This window comes from Drosophila miranda, chromosome 4 (assembly GCF_003369915.1).
Source record: "Drosophila miranda strain MSH22 chromosome 4, D.miranda_PacBio2.1, whole genome shotgun sequence".
Taxonomy (NCBI): Eukaryota; Metazoa; Arthropoda; class Insecta; order Diptera; family Drosophilidae; genus Drosophila; species Drosophila miranda.
The window spans coordinates 23,217,797-23,232,805 of NC_046677.1; the positions used below are offsets into that span (position 1 = coordinate 23,217,797).

Below are 15,009 nucleotides of genomic sequence, written 5' to 3' on the forward strand. Positions count from 1 at the left end.
GTCTTGCAACACCCGCGCCCCAGGGGGAATCACACGGAGAGGTATATAGAGGGAGCGGGAGGGAGGGAGTGGAGGAGTGACCCGCATGGAAACGTTGGGTAAAAATATGAGACGCACATGGCATATAAATTCCCCAGCTTAGACATCGACGGCAAAGCAGGGAAAAAGGAAAAACTACATGGGAAACAAAAAAGGAACAAATAAATAAAAAAAGGAATAAACTTAGGGAAAGAAGAGAAGAGGAGAAACGAAAAGAAAAACCAAAACTAAAACGAAAGAAGAGTAAGGAAATAAAAGAAAAACAAAAAGTCGTAAGAGGAACACGTCTAGCAGACAAAAGCAACAACAAAAAATATACAAAAAAATAAGAAAGAAAAAATAGTAAAAAAAATAACTGAAAAAGAAAAAAGAGAAAAATTGAAAGAAAAAAAAGGAAAAAACAGAAAGCACACGAGCCCCAAACAACAGCTGGGACGAGGAGAAAAAGCCAAGAGAAGCGACAAAGAGAGAGAGAGCGAAGGGTGGGAGTAAAGGATGGGGAAAAAACCTTTGCGCACAATGCGGGCCACATTGAGGACGACCAAAAGCAGCAGCAGAGGCAGCACCAAAAACCAGCAACACCCCACAACCACCCAAAAGCCAACCACTCCACCTCCACAGAAAAACCCCCTCCATCCTCCACCCATCTTCGCCCCTTCCATCGCCCCTTCAAGGCAGCACAAAACAAAAATTCAACGAACCAAAAATCCACAGGCACTGCCGCTGCCGCTGCTGTCGCTGTCTCGGCGGCTGCTGTGCTCGACAGTAACGAAATGAATGAAAAACTGCTCCAGCTGTACATATACATATATACACACACTAACACAGGGAAAACCTCTCTGCTATATAGAAAGAAGAAGCCTGAAAAGTGCGCGCCAAAAAAACCAAAAAAAGAAGGAAACCCAAAAGAGTGGGCCGGGCGCCATCTGGCGACAGCCAAAGCAAACACTAGAGAGGGGGGTGGACGGGAGATCGAAAGAGTGGGAGAACACTGTATATGTGAAAGAGGAGTATGTGTGTGTGAGAGAGAAAGAGATTGCGCTAAAATTGAGCAAAAATAAAAGAAAGGAAAGGGGTTTTTTTTGCAAGTGTGGAGAACCGAATATTTAGATATCCTTAAACATATACGATATTCCTATAGATAACCTCTAAATATCCATATAGATACCATCTATAAGTCCATATTCCCATTGATATTCTTAAAAGATCCATCATTTATACAGATCTAGATATATGTAGGTACTACCTTAGCAGATCCATTGATCCTATGGAAGATGCTATCTAAGATCTATGATATTTTTCCCTCATTTTAATCTAATTTTTCCGTTCTTTGTGAAATCCTGTTACATTCAATTTAAAGGCTTTTATTTGTAGTATTTCTTTACAACAATAAGTCCACCTTTTTGACAGAATGCCGTATATCAGCATACTAGTATCAATAAGTATATAGGAAGCCGATTTCTGGGCGACCCCTACCGACTATTGCTGATTATCCTTTAAGGTTCCAAGATCCTTTTCGAAACCATTATACCCTTCGCTAAGGAAACGTAAAAATTGCTTCATGTCTAACCAAATTTGTGGAGACCGTGGAAAAAACAAAAAAAAGGAAAATAGAAGAAGAAGAACTGGTCCCTGAGTGGGGTTTTTGGTTTGGTTTGGTTTTCGTTTCGTTTCGTCGAGAGCGATGTTCATGTTGGTTTAGGTCTGGTCTGGTCTCTGGTGCTCTCTAGAGGATGGTGGGGGGTCTGTAGCAGTGGGGTGTGGCATGGTGGATGGTTCTGTGCCGCACAGCTCGCTGATACCATAACGAGGGAAAACAGCGGACAAACGCCGGCAGAGCAGAGATGACGATGATGTCTGCCTGAATATACGAGTATATATATACATATATATATGTGTGTGTGTGCGTGTTCTTGTTTGGGTATATGTGTATATGTATTTGCTTTTGCTGCTGTCTGTGTGCTAACGATGAGTGCCAGACCCGCCCAAAACCCCAGACGAGACCCAGACCCGTACTCCGCCCAACCCAAAAACCCGGAATCCCGACACCGCCACCGATCCGACCCGGACTTTGGCGCTGGCGCTGGCTCTGGTTCCGACCAGACCACGCCTGACGTTCCTTCGTTCATTCGTTGGTCGTTCTGTCGTTTACGCCATCGACCTAAAAATCAGTTAGTCGCCCTCTGTCTGTGTTTGCCTCTATGCTTGTATGTGCCTGTATCTTGGTGTGTGTGTGTGTGTTTTCGGGTGTATTTGTGTGAACAACTGCAAAAAGGAGTGTCTGAAAGTAACGACAGAGACAGCGGCAGGGGCGGCACACACAAAAAACATAGCATACATTTTGGGGCCAGCATGTACCATAGGGGAGCAAAGTAGGAAAAAGCAGAGAAAGGAGGAAACATTTGGAATGAAAAATATGTTCTATATATATATATGTACATACATCAGACATATATGTATCTCCTCTACCTTTGAATCTCCCCTCTTTATCTTTAACAAATGCAACAGAAGTTAAGGAAAATCTTTGAAAAGATGAAAGCGACTTTGACCAAAGGAAAGTTGAGAAAATGAAGGTAATTTAATAGATTTTGTATGTATTAAATGTAATAAAAGATATAATATTAATTAAAGTTGAAAAGTTTTATATGGAAAATGATTTGTTGCAGTGCATTTTGAATTATTCGAGAGAGGAGCCATGAGAGACGCCAGAAAGTTCAATCTTAAACCAAATCTAGTGCAAATCTGTTCTATAGCTATTTCCTTATCTACAGGAAGTTTCTCTAATATATAGGTTATCCTCGCCTCAAGCCCACAGGCAAATATAGCACAAAAAAAAAAAAAATAGACATCTGCAAAACTATGCTAGAAAAAAGTAGAACAGCCTACGACAATAGGCGGCTATAGGCGGCAGACAGTGACAGTGACGACACTACCCATTGGTTGAGAGTGGGGCATGCAGTGCGGGTGGGTGGTGCATGTCAAAAGCTCATGACACTGACTGACCGCAACACACGCTGCCCCCAAAAGGCCGGGGCTGTCCGGTGCTGTCCCCGCCAGACATGTCAGACATGGAGGCGGCCAATTCATTACGACTCTTCACCTCTCGCTCTCGCTCTCTGTGGTTGCATGCCCCTCCTTTCGCACTGGCGCTCGTTACTGGGTCTCTGATCGATGGCTCTCTGCGGTCACGCGACTGTCGGGCCAACGCTGCTCTCGTTGGCTCGCTTTTGGTCGACCTACATTCAATTTGCGAGCGACCGCAAAACGCAGTCTGACAGTTGACGATTATAACCCATCCGATGATGATGATGAAGAAGATGATGATGTGGATGCAGCAGGGCAGGGGGTTGCATCCATGCCATATATATATATATGTACATACTATAGCGAAGGGTAGATGCAACGTAGATGCAAATGACAGCAGCAGCAGAAGCAGCAGCAACAACGGAAATATGATTTTCCGCCATGGAAATCGAGAATGGTGAATGGATAGTGGGCTCTGATAGGCAGTGGGTGGCTGTTATCCTCTTGTGACAGTGCCTTTTGCAACGGATGTTGACTTGAATTCAGTTTTAAACACACTTTTCCTTAACTAAATCTTAAATTTGATTGAAAATCTTTATGAAAATCGATGAAAGTCAACGTAAATGCTTAGACAAACGTTTCGAATTGGATTTTTCATGAATATTACTTTAATATATCATTGGTTAAATAGAAAAATGAAAGTAATAGCTACCATAGGATAACAAAAAGAATCTACGATACCATTGCTAAATAAATATTATTCAGAAGTTCCTCTTGTAAACATAATTCTGCACGATTTTCCCCAATCTCCTAAACTCAGGAAAGAAAGCAGAAATGTTGCAGAACTAAAGACCAGAACCAGAACTAATGAAATCAGATGCAGAAATGCGTTCCCCACTTCCTAAATAAGATCCGATCAGACGCTTCAGATCATCTGGTAGAAACCGACCACCAATCCGAAATGAAAATTAAGTTCATATCCGGTATAGGCATCATTTTGGTCCTGTCTGGCCTTTCACGGGCCCAAAAGGATCGTGAGTAGAACGAGTGAATGGAAAGATGTCACTATTATATTGATATATATATCTGCAACGAATGTGTCTTACAGCGAGCTGTAATGAAGAAACAGCATACTCCGGTTTTTGTTTGGCCGGCATACCAAATTTTACCTACGATCCCAAGACGAAGGAGTGCAGAGAGTTCATATACGGCGGATGTGGCGGGAACAGAAATCGTTTTAAAACTAAAAAGCAATGCGAGGACATGTGCGAGGAATAGGAATATTGTTTAATAAGAATATAGTTCCAAAAAATAACTTTTCTTTTAAGATCTTAAGAACCGCCAAGTTAGAAAGCAGTCCATGAATTTCCATCTTCGTCCATTTTGGCTTTGAACTTTGACGTTTACGGCACTGATAGCCTGTAAATCAGCGTGTCTTTGTCTTTCGGTCATGGTTTCAGTGAATGCTTCGATGCCATTCACAGAACGAATGAAATTATTCTGTGTAGGGGAATTCTAACAGCTTTTGTTACACATTAGTAGTCGCCCCAATAATCTGAAAGATACAGATTGCCAATGAGAATGAAGTTTATCTCCATCGTAGGCATCATCTTAGCTTTGTCTGGAGTTGAGCCTTTCATTGAGCCACCGAAGATAAAAAATCGTGAGTATAACCAAGAGAATATTGGAATGATCGAATGGATGTCTCTTGCAGCGATCTGTTTTCAAGAACCGGGCAAAAACTCAGATGGAAATACCACTTGCTACGACTTTGAGCCACGTTTCAGCTATTACAACAATACAAACGAGTGCAAGGGCTTTTTGTACGGCGGGTGTGGTGAGAATGATAATAATTTCTTCAACTTAATTGGATGCGAGGCCGAATGCATGTAATAAACCATTGCTAAAACTATATACACGAATTCTTCAGCAATAAAAGGATATGCAGTGGAACTGAATGGACTTCCTTATACACATACACTTCCTATAACCATAATATTCGGCAGAAACAGTCCACTATCCACAACGAGAATGAAATTAGTTTCCAACCCTTTATGGCCTTGATCTTTATTTGGCATGAAAGCGATGTTAAGGGCTCTGTTCTCAATTTAATTCGGGTCTCGGTTTAATTCCCTTTCCAGAACTCATTCTGACTCCACCTTTTATAAGTTCTTAATATTAGAAATAACATTAGTCGCTCCGCATCATCTGAAAGAAGCAGTGGAGTCCATCAAAACCACCAAGAAAATGAAGCTCATTTCCGTTGTTGTCATCATCGTGGCCCTGTCTGGCCTTTCACGGGCCCTCAAGGATCGTGAGTATAACGAGAGAATGGGAAAGAGATCGCAATAGATTTCGATTGATACATATCTGCACTAAAACTAAAACACTCTCCTGCAGCAATTTGTGGACAAAAACCGGCCCAGCATGGCTACGGAGATTCGTTCTGCGCAACCGTTTTTCCAAGATATAGCTATTATCAAAATTTGAAGGAGTGCCAGAAATGGTTATTTAGCTGTGGAATCACGAACGAGAATCATTTCAAAACGAAAGAGGAGTGCGAAGCTAAATGCAAGGAATAAATAAACCTTTGCATAAATAATACAGCAGAAGCCACAAATGTTTCGTTCTTTTCTCTCTCTTTGGCGTCAGATCTCTCTCAGTAGTGCTGAGCTTAAAATAAGACAGTTTGCGGACCACAATGTATAATTCCATCATATTTGTATTTCCTGAATGTCTAGACAGGCTCTTTCAGTCATGGTACGGTGCTTTTGCTTCTGGAATTTGGTAATAATCAGGTTGGTTTCGGTTTAAGTTCCTACCCGGAACTAATCGTATTATTCTGTGGACCAAAATTCGCAATCCTTTAGTTGATAGATTAAAAATCCGTATAGTCGGTCCATATATTCTGGTAGACACCATCAATCAACCATCCATCCACCATCGAGAATGAAGCTTATTTCAATCGTAGGCATCGTCTTGTGTCTGTCTGGAGTTGCAGCACATAGGATAAAAGATCGTGAGTATAACGAGAGAACGGAATTCCGATTCTCAATGGATCTCAATTCTCAATATATCTTGTGCCATGCAGCGATGTGTGCTCTAAGAATGGAACAAAATGGCTTTGAAAGGGGCTGTACGACCACTGCAGCGGTGATGCGTTATACCTATCATCAGAAGAAGAATCGGTGCAAAAAGTTTAAATTCTATGGATGTAATGGGAACAATAATAATTTTCCAAACAAATTCCTCTGCGAATTAATATGCAAAATTTCTTTTTTAAAATCAGAATATTCCTAAAGTTTTCGTGTACCGGGTATAATAAATACTATAGATCCCCACCGATTTGGTCGAGGAGTTTCGGAGGAGGAGTCTTTGGCTTTTGTTCCTTTGGTCTATGGATCTTTCGGTTGTGGTTTCAACCAAGAAATCAATCGATCAACCTGATTTCCATGATCTAATATAACAGAGGATAAGTACAATATTTGAGAAATCATTCTCCCTTTCACAATTCTCTCTTATTCTTTCATTGCTCTTCTCGTTTGCGGTTGCTTTTTTGTTGCATAATGTATAATGCCTCAAAGTACTGTAAAGCGAAAATCAAACTGAATTCTGCGTTTGAGTTGGCCAAGAGAGCAGGCAACATAGTTTTGTTAGTTACAATTTTTGGTTTTGTAGTCCCCACACCCTCTTTGGACATGACCTGATTCCTGGTTTGCTGCTGGGGTTTTCTTCTGCCAGCAAGAGTTGAAGGTCGTTTTGTTTGAAATGAGAAAACCCGCAGCCAACAACCGACAACCGACAGCCAACAACCAGCAGCATTCGTAGTCTCACAGAGTGAGACCTTTTCTCTCTCCCCTTCACTCTCTGTATTTCTCTGTATTTAGGATTCTCCATTTCTCACACATTCTCTGCTGGTCGCCGGCAGCACTTTGTGCACCACTTTGGTGAACCACACACGCCCACATACCAGTACCAGTACCAGCGCCAGTACGAGTACGAGTACCATATCCATATTTAGTACAATCCTGCAAATGGAGAAGCATACTCTTGACGAGGCTCTGGCATAATGGAGCCACATCCACATCCACATCCAAATGCGAATCCGAATGAGGGGAATGCTAATACAGTCAGCACTCTCTGTAGAGGAATGATGGGGTGGGAATTATTTGGAAAGTGGGTCGTCTTTAGGGGCGCTGTTGTTTCGTTAGTTTCCACAACTCTTTCGAAGGATCTCCACTGTACCAGAAGGCAGCTAAAAGCTGTATGAGTGTATTCATGAGTGTGTGTGTGTGTGTGTGTGTGTGTGTGTGAGTGTCCCTCCGACGACTATTTACAATGGCATTGCAGTTTCTTTTGTTAGTCAACCACTTGCGATGCGAGAGCTGGCAAAAACCGAACAACAATCTGCCACTGCCACTGCCTCTGCCACCCACTTGCCCCACCCTCTGCTGGGCTCTCTGTATCTCCCCCTCTCTCTCTGTCCCTCTGTGGGTTTTATCATAGCGCATTTCCATATCACTTTTAATCTTTATTATCGATGACACAACGATTGCCGGCAGCCATTTTCTGCTTGTATTCTTTTTTCTTTTGTTAGTATTTTTCCACAGTTGTCCTGCCATTCAATCTGCTTTTATATACTCTCTAAACGAGGATAGTACCATTGACGAGGAACTCTTTGTGCCCCAAAGACTTAAGCATCCCAGCCAGTGCCTCAGTTTTTGGGTCTGAAACATTGCTTCTTGCAGTCTTCTTGCCGCCACAGAAGGTCTATTGATAGCAAGAACGCAAATTTCATTAGCGAATCACATCATACATCATACATTTTTCTTAAGAAAATTCCTTCGACAGTAAGGAAAACTAAGAGAAAGAGTTTTTATCGATATCGAATAATATTCGATAATTAGTGATGATTTCTAATCGATTAATACGAGTACAACAACATGAAAAACTCAATTAGTTATCGAAATCGAATAAAATTCGATAACTATTGATGATTTGGAGTCGCTTTAATATCGAAAATGATTGATATTCTTCTAAACAGATGATAATAATTAAGGGTATTTAAAGTACTTATATCCCCTCAGTATATTTTTTCTCTTTTTCCTGTACATAGTTTTCAAAATGGCGAATATCTCCCATTGCTTGGTGCTCCCTCTTCCGGTCTCCTTCATACCACTCCACAATCCACACTCCACTCCACTACTCTATTTTCTTTCGTCTCTCCACTTGCTTCCCTTTTTTGCCGTTCCCTATCCTGTGCTCTAGTTCTGTTTCGTCTTTCGTCCTTTTCCTTTGTGTGTTTTCTTTTGCAACAATTTTGCAACTTTATGTTGTCCGTTCCCCAATTCCCCGACTTACCTCTCCCCTACTGCCTTCTGGGAGTATAGTATGCCTCGCTGGTCGCGTAATTCAAGTGGAAAGCGTCGCCAGTGTCGAGACCCCATAAAAGCCCCAAGTGGCATGGTCGGGGTGGCATTAGCGGCATGAACAGAACATGGTTCGAGGAGTCCGAGACAACAAGAGGAAGCAGCAGCAGCAGCAGCAGAAAAGCAGGCCAAAGAGGGGCACGGTCTGGGTACGGGAGGCAGAACCTATTTTTTCAATGTGTCCTTCGTCCTATTGTATAACCAACAATGTCTGCCACTCCCTAGACCCCCTATCCTCTGGCCACCACTCCGTGCCACATTCCATTCATTACCAACTGCGTCGCGTCTGAAATTTTCATTTATATATCTTTTTTTTGTCCTTTCCCCTACTCTCCTTCACACAGTCTGTGGCTGTCTCTCTCTTTTGGCCGACATAATTTGCTAACTGAAATGGAAAACATTTTCGACAGGCCGATGCGGGGCGTAGAGGCGGCGGACGCCAGGCGGCAGACACGCGCACCAATACAGAGTCAAAAGTGAAACGAGCTCACACAGACAGGCAGGACGAAAGGAGGAGACAGGGGGCAGACACAGGCGGCAGCTGGCGATGGCAGGAGGAAAAAGAAGAAGACAGGCGGAGACAGGAGATGGCAGGAGAAACCGGGACGCAGAAGGCAGCAGCAGAAAAAGGGGAGCAGGGGAAAAGGCACACATACAAAAAAAATAAATAAAAATGGAGGCACAGACAGGAAAAAGCATGTCGCCGACGAGGACGAATCGGATATGGAACACACAGGAGTGTGCGTGCGTGTGGCTACAGCCGTAGCTTGAAGGCCCATTGTCCTGTTCCATTGTCCTGTTTTCGTTTTGCGTTTCTTATCGATGGGACTGGGACTGGCACTGGCACTGGTACTGGCACTGGACTTTGGCGTTGACGATGACTAGGACGACTGCCAGGACCAATGGTGATGGTGATGATGGTGATGGGCGGCCCCTTGTCACAGCTATGAACTTTTGTCCTTTATTTTTTTTGTATCCCCAATCCGAAAATAAATGCTTTTCAGGTCTCCTTTTCCTGTGATCCCTGATCCTTGTCTGTCCTTCACAACATGTCATAAAAGCGTGTGACAACAACAACAGCAAAATGATATAATAATGACTCAAGTTAGATCCAAGTTTGGGTCTTGGGTCTCGGGTTTGGGTCTCGGGAATGGGTCTGAAAATTGTCCCTTCCATTCTCTCTCTGTTTATCTAAATGTGGAAAGGATATATTTATATCCTTGACCATAAATACGTATGTGTGTGTATAAGGTGAGTGTCACAGCTTAAAGTCTGTTTGATGTCGATACAATCACCTATTGAATCACTTCTTAAAATATATTGAAAACGTTCTCGTACTAGTTTATCTAAATCGATTAAATATAGTCTTGGAACAAAGTTCTTTTCTATAATAAAGCCTGCCATACCTGTATCGCACTGTATCACCTTTTCATTGCCTACTTTTTGGGGGTTGAAACCTTTCCTAATGAGACGAGGGACCTTTGCCTTGGCCAAAGGGCAGCAGCTATTCCCTTTACCATCTCTGACCCCGAAAACAGACGCCACAAACATAGCGACGCTCGCAAAATATCTATTATCATGTGAAAATATTTCGCTATGAAATTAACATTGCCCTGCTAAATGCCATTGTGGGTAGAATGATGAAAAACAAATGTTAAATCGACTAATGAAATCCGGATTGGAGTGCGAGTGCTAAGTGGAAAAACACTATGCCGCACGTGCCTTTCGATTCGAATTAGTGGAATGGATGGCTGGATGGATAGGTATGAAAATGGTAGATGGATGGATGGCTGGATGGATGGTTGTGTCTGATCAGATAATTGCTGAAACAGACAAACAGAGGGGACAGACGAATGAATGATGTTGTTGTGTAATTAGCGAACGAGGGTTTCCCCTAGTGTTTGAGGCATGGCTTAAATAATAAATAATGGATGGAATAAAGGATTGGTTGCTAGATACTATATGGGTATATACTTGAAGGAAAAATGTAAAACGAAAATACTAGCAAACGGAGAAATGTAGGTCTAAGTTGTCTCGGGAAATTCACCAAAAATGCACTTAATACGTAATCGAAATCGATTAAATATATCGATTAAATTAATGGTTTATTTACCGAAAAATTATCGATATTAATTAATCTAATTTTAAAATTTTAATCGATCATTGCCAGCTTTTCCCATCGAAATTGTATCAATATTTTGTGGATCGATAATTATCGATTTAAGAAAGAGGAATGAAGTAAGATAGGATACATAAATAAGACCCTCCTTAAGGTTATCCTCTTAAATATTAAAAATCATCGTAAAAAGGAACATAAATGTAGGAGCTTGGGTTTACATTTCTTATCCCGCTATCCTCCTATCCCCCATTTCCCATTCGTATTCTCGTTCCCCTATTCTTTGTGCCTCTTCTCTCCATCATCATTGAGGCGGCCCCGTACCTTCTCTCATAGATCATTGATCACCATAGAAAGCCATAACTTGAACAAGCAACTTCCATGGCCATGGGCCACACACACAATGGATGGATGCAACTGCCACGGAGGCCTGAGGTGCCCCAAAGAGCGGTGGCAGTGGCAGCAGTTGCATCGACCCAAAGGAAGTCGAGGTCTTTTGGTCTGCGGCACAAGGTTTTCCATTGGAGTCATCGTCGTCTTCGTCGTCGTTGTCGGTCGTTGTCGGTCGCCGTCGTCGTCAGGTGATGAATGGTAATGAAAATGTTGCTCTGTCAGTTGTTGCTGCTGCTGTTGCTGTTGCACCGCCGCTTTGTCTGGCAGTTGGTGCCCCGAGAGCCTCAGCCAACAGTTGCCTCAATAAAAACTAATGCAGAGGCAACGTCAGTTGTTGTTGCAGCCGATAATCATCTGCTGTTGCCGCTGCCGCTGCCTCTGCCACTGCCGTTTGCCGCTGCGGTTGTGGCCATGGCGGTGACGGTGACGGTGGTGGCTTGGCCCACTTGTTGCCACCACCCATAGACGACGTTGCCACTGCCACTGCCATAGCCATAGCCACAGACTGCAGTCCCATCAAATGTGGTAGCAGAAAAACATAAAAATTTATGCATTCGTATTTCTTGTGAAGCAAACAGTAAGCAATACTCGTACTGCTCCTCGTACGCCCCATCACAGACCCCAAACAATTGTCGGGTTTTCTCTTCAGTTAACGTTTTGTTGCTGTTGCTGCTGTTCGCTGGCTCGTTTTGATTAATCTGACATTGTAATGCAAAAAACCATTTGGCCAAAAGCAGTAGCCACAATTAAAGACCGAAGCGGGGGATACTCTTGCAAAAACTGTCTTTTTATGGGCTATTTATTCAGTTTTCTATGCTTTATATCTTAAAAAATAGTGAATGGGTTCCCGAAAGCTTCGCTTGTCATGCAGCAGCCCCCCTCGGTCGGTTCTCCGTTTCTCCCTGGATCTTCCTTCTCCTTATTACAATCACAATACCCTCTTTCAGTGTATTAAAAAAAACATATTGAGCGAAACAAGTTATTACCACAAGATAGCGGCGAAAAAAATACATAGTCTTGGGTCTGGCACCGCCTCGTGCCTCATGTTCAACCCAGTTAAAAGCCCAAACTTGACCTGGCCATGGAATGGATTTAGATACGAGTAGGAGAGTACTTTATATCCTACCAACAGCAGCAGCAGCAGCTGCCGCAGCTGAAAAAAGGCCCATAAAAAAAGGGGAAAATTCGAGTCTAATTTCCCTCTTTTTCTTTCGGATTTTTTTTGGGAGCATGCCGCCCACGTTCCTTCTATGTTGGCACGAGGCACAATAAAATTGCGGAAATGATTTCAGTCAAATGATAGACAGGCTTTGATCGGGGCGGCGTCCAGAGAGAGAGAGAGAGAGGAAGCCTGCAGCTTGATTGGATAATTGCAGGACGCGTCTACGTAACGCCCTCGAAACGAGACTCAGAGAAAAAGCCTCAAAGTCAAGGCATAGAATGGTAGCCTCTAAAGAATGTATTTATGATTTACGATGGGGAGAGACCTTCATAGAGAGAAAAGAAGATTGTACGTCCAATTTCCATACGAATTTACAGTATTTTCATATATGCACTAAAAAAAAAGGTTTTTTCGAACAAAAATTTTAAAAATTTAATCAAATAAATATTCGGCTTAGATGTGAATAAATTGTGCGTCTAAAAGGAACGAAATAACGCTAATCGAAAGGAATGAGGATTCTTTGGCTAATACTCTTTGGTCTTTCTTCAATGGTTGGGATTCATTACAGTACAGCGGATTTTATTCAAAACCTGAAAACTTGTACTAATGCATATTCAGAAACGAAAAAGATATTTACGACATAACCCTCGAACTGTTGTAGGAGAGAGCCTTGCAGCACTAAAACCATTCGACCATCATTAGACGATGAATAGACATATCATAAACAATTTATCAAAATAATCAGAATCATCTGAAAAAAAATCGTCTCAACAAATTATTACAATTACTTTCGTCGCGAATATACCATGCAAAAAATGTTTTTTCAAGAGAAAGACGAGGATTTGTGGGTTGATTCCATAAAAACCGACCGAGAGGCACTGCTGCATGACGCAGGGGAAAAACAAACTTTGTTGCATACCTCTAGGAGACGAAAAAAAGCGAATCCAATGTGCTTATCCTTATGATTAAATAAACAAAAGCCAGACACAAAAATCCCCCAAAAGAAAAAATTCGCTTTAAGAAAAGCAAATCACCAAAAGCCAGAAGGAGCTTTAATGTGATTTTCAGAACATGCGCCACCCACAGCTGCTGCCACGCCCCAGACCCCGAAAAGTAAGGAGAGAGAGAGAGAGAAAAGAGGAGAGAAGAGGAGAGGAAAGAAGAGAAGAGCGAGGTGAGAGGCAGTGGCAGGGAGGTAAAGGACGACATAAACTTGGAATGTTGAATGTGCCTCAAACTTTTGCTGACATGACTGTCACTAATGCCAAACACGCGCCACAGTTTTCACAGACACAAACGCACACAGACGCATGAACAAACACCAATACGCGCACACACACACACACAGGCACAGACAGCACACCAGCAGACATAACGAGCAATACATTTGGCACAGAAAAGCACACACACACAACACGAAGGAGAAGGACGATATAACACACAAAACTGTGTCGCACTCACAGCAGACATCGAAGGACAGCAGCCCATAAAGGGGGAGAAGAGAAGCAAAGAGAGTAGAAGAAGAGGAGTCGTAAAAGGAAGCGGAAGGATGAGAGAGAGGAGGACGCAGGGCGGGACGGGGCAGGGCAGCATGTGGCACCAAATGCCAAAAGCAACGGAAGCTATGGGCGAGGCAACAACTGCTGCCGTCGTCTGGTAAACGCCAGCAGACAGTGCCAGCAGACGCACGCACACACACAACAGATTACTACATATATAAAGAGAGAGAGAGAGAAAGTCTGGGGAAAAGGGAAAGACAGGGCGAGATAAGGCGCCATATACAGGGCACAGACCGTCGGAACAACAGACGAAACGGCCGAAAGACCGACTAAACGACGGAACGACATGGAAGCAAAAGTGTTTTCCGATGCCCTATCATAGGCTACTTATGAATAGATGGATAGGTAGATAGATGGATAGATATACATATAGGTAAATAAATAGATAGATAGGTAGATAGATAATCATGGATATATTCGATCCTAAGATATAAGTGTACTACAAAAGATGTGCTTAAAATATATTTATTGGTGGAAGATCTCTCGAGAATACATGAATGGATAGATAGATAGATGTCTTCAGTCCCAATTTTTGGTTGAAACTGGTGATAAGATCACTCAGTTCTGATGAAATAATTCCAGTCTATCAATAAAAATCCTTTTATACCATGGCTCCAGGGCTCGTTTATTGGTTTCTATGAAAAAAATCGGAGAATTTAGATGATTTTTCTATAGATAGAATATAGATATCCTTTGCATTAATGATAACTTTTACTTCCAAGTTATATTTCTTAGAGTATTACAACCTTCGGTTCTCCTTAGCTGATTTTCTCTTTTTGTGGGTCGTCCCAAAAAGCAATTTCCCATTTATGGCGAACCTTGTTGTTGCTGTTGCTGTTGTTGCTGCTGCTGCTGTTGGTTTCGTCTCGGCAGACGCTGCCCAGCCACCCAATTAAGCCATAAGTCCAACCACCACCACAGCCACTCTGCCACACTGCCACAGCCACAGCCACCACCCACTGGCAGCCCCACTCCTGAGCTCTGGCTTTAGCTATGGCTGTTGTTGTTGCTGCCACACACAACCTACAGCAACAAAATTTGTCTGAGGGCGTCGCCGTCATTCGGCTATAGCCTGCTCTCTCTCTCACTCTCTCCGCCAAAAGGCAACAGACGGGGGGGAAAAGCAAAGGAAAAACCCAGCAGACGTTGAAAAGTTTTTCCTTCCACTTCTGTTGCTGCTGCTTCTTCCTATTTCCTTAGCCGACATTTCTTTTCTTTCGTCTTCTTCTATTTTGTATCCCTTGGGTTTTCGTGCCACGTTGACGCCCTTTTGTCTTACGACATCGA

The 15,009-nt window shown here is 42.7% G+C and overlaps 3 protein-coding genes and 1 long non-coding RNA gene across 6 annotated transcripts in view; 2 read left to right on the forward strand and 2 right to left on the reverse strand.

The window, feature by feature from the left end:
- The window catches only part of LOC108163360 (putative mediator of RNA polymerase II transcription subunit 26), a 115,810-nt gene that overhangs the window by 50,911 nt on the left and 49,890 nt on the right, over positions 1–15,009 (reverse strand). The window lies entirely within an intron of this gene.
- On the reverse strand, positions 4,218–5,169 carry LOC117188685. Its single transcript, XR_004472795.1, has 2 exons — positions 5,043–5,169; positions 4,218–4,618 (listed from the first exon to the last, which is right to left on the reverse strand). It is a non-coding gene; the product is annotated as an uncharacterized LOC117188685 (long non-coding RNA).
- LOC117188682 (chymotrypsin inhibitor SCI-I-like) lies at positions 4,612–5,016 on the forward strand. The gene is made up of 2 exons (XM_033392877.1): positions 4,612–4,726; positions 4,778–5,016. Exons 1-2 carry the CDS (start codon positions 4,639–4,641, stop codon positions 4,954–4,956), a joined length of 267 nt encoding a protein of 88 aa, XP_033248768.1. The 5' UTR covers positions 4,612–4,638; the 3' UTR covers positions 4,957–5,016.
- Positions 5,245–5,683, forward strand: LOC108163362 (trypsin inhibitor-like). The gene is made up of 2 exons (XM_017298611.2): positions 5,245–5,377; positions 5,464–5,683. The coding sequence occupies exons 1-2, from the start codon at positions 5,311–5,313 to the stop codon at positions 5,643–5,645; spliced, it is 249 nt and encodes an 82-aa protein (XP_017154100.1). The 5' UTR covers positions 5,245–5,310; the 3' UTR covers positions 5,646–5,683.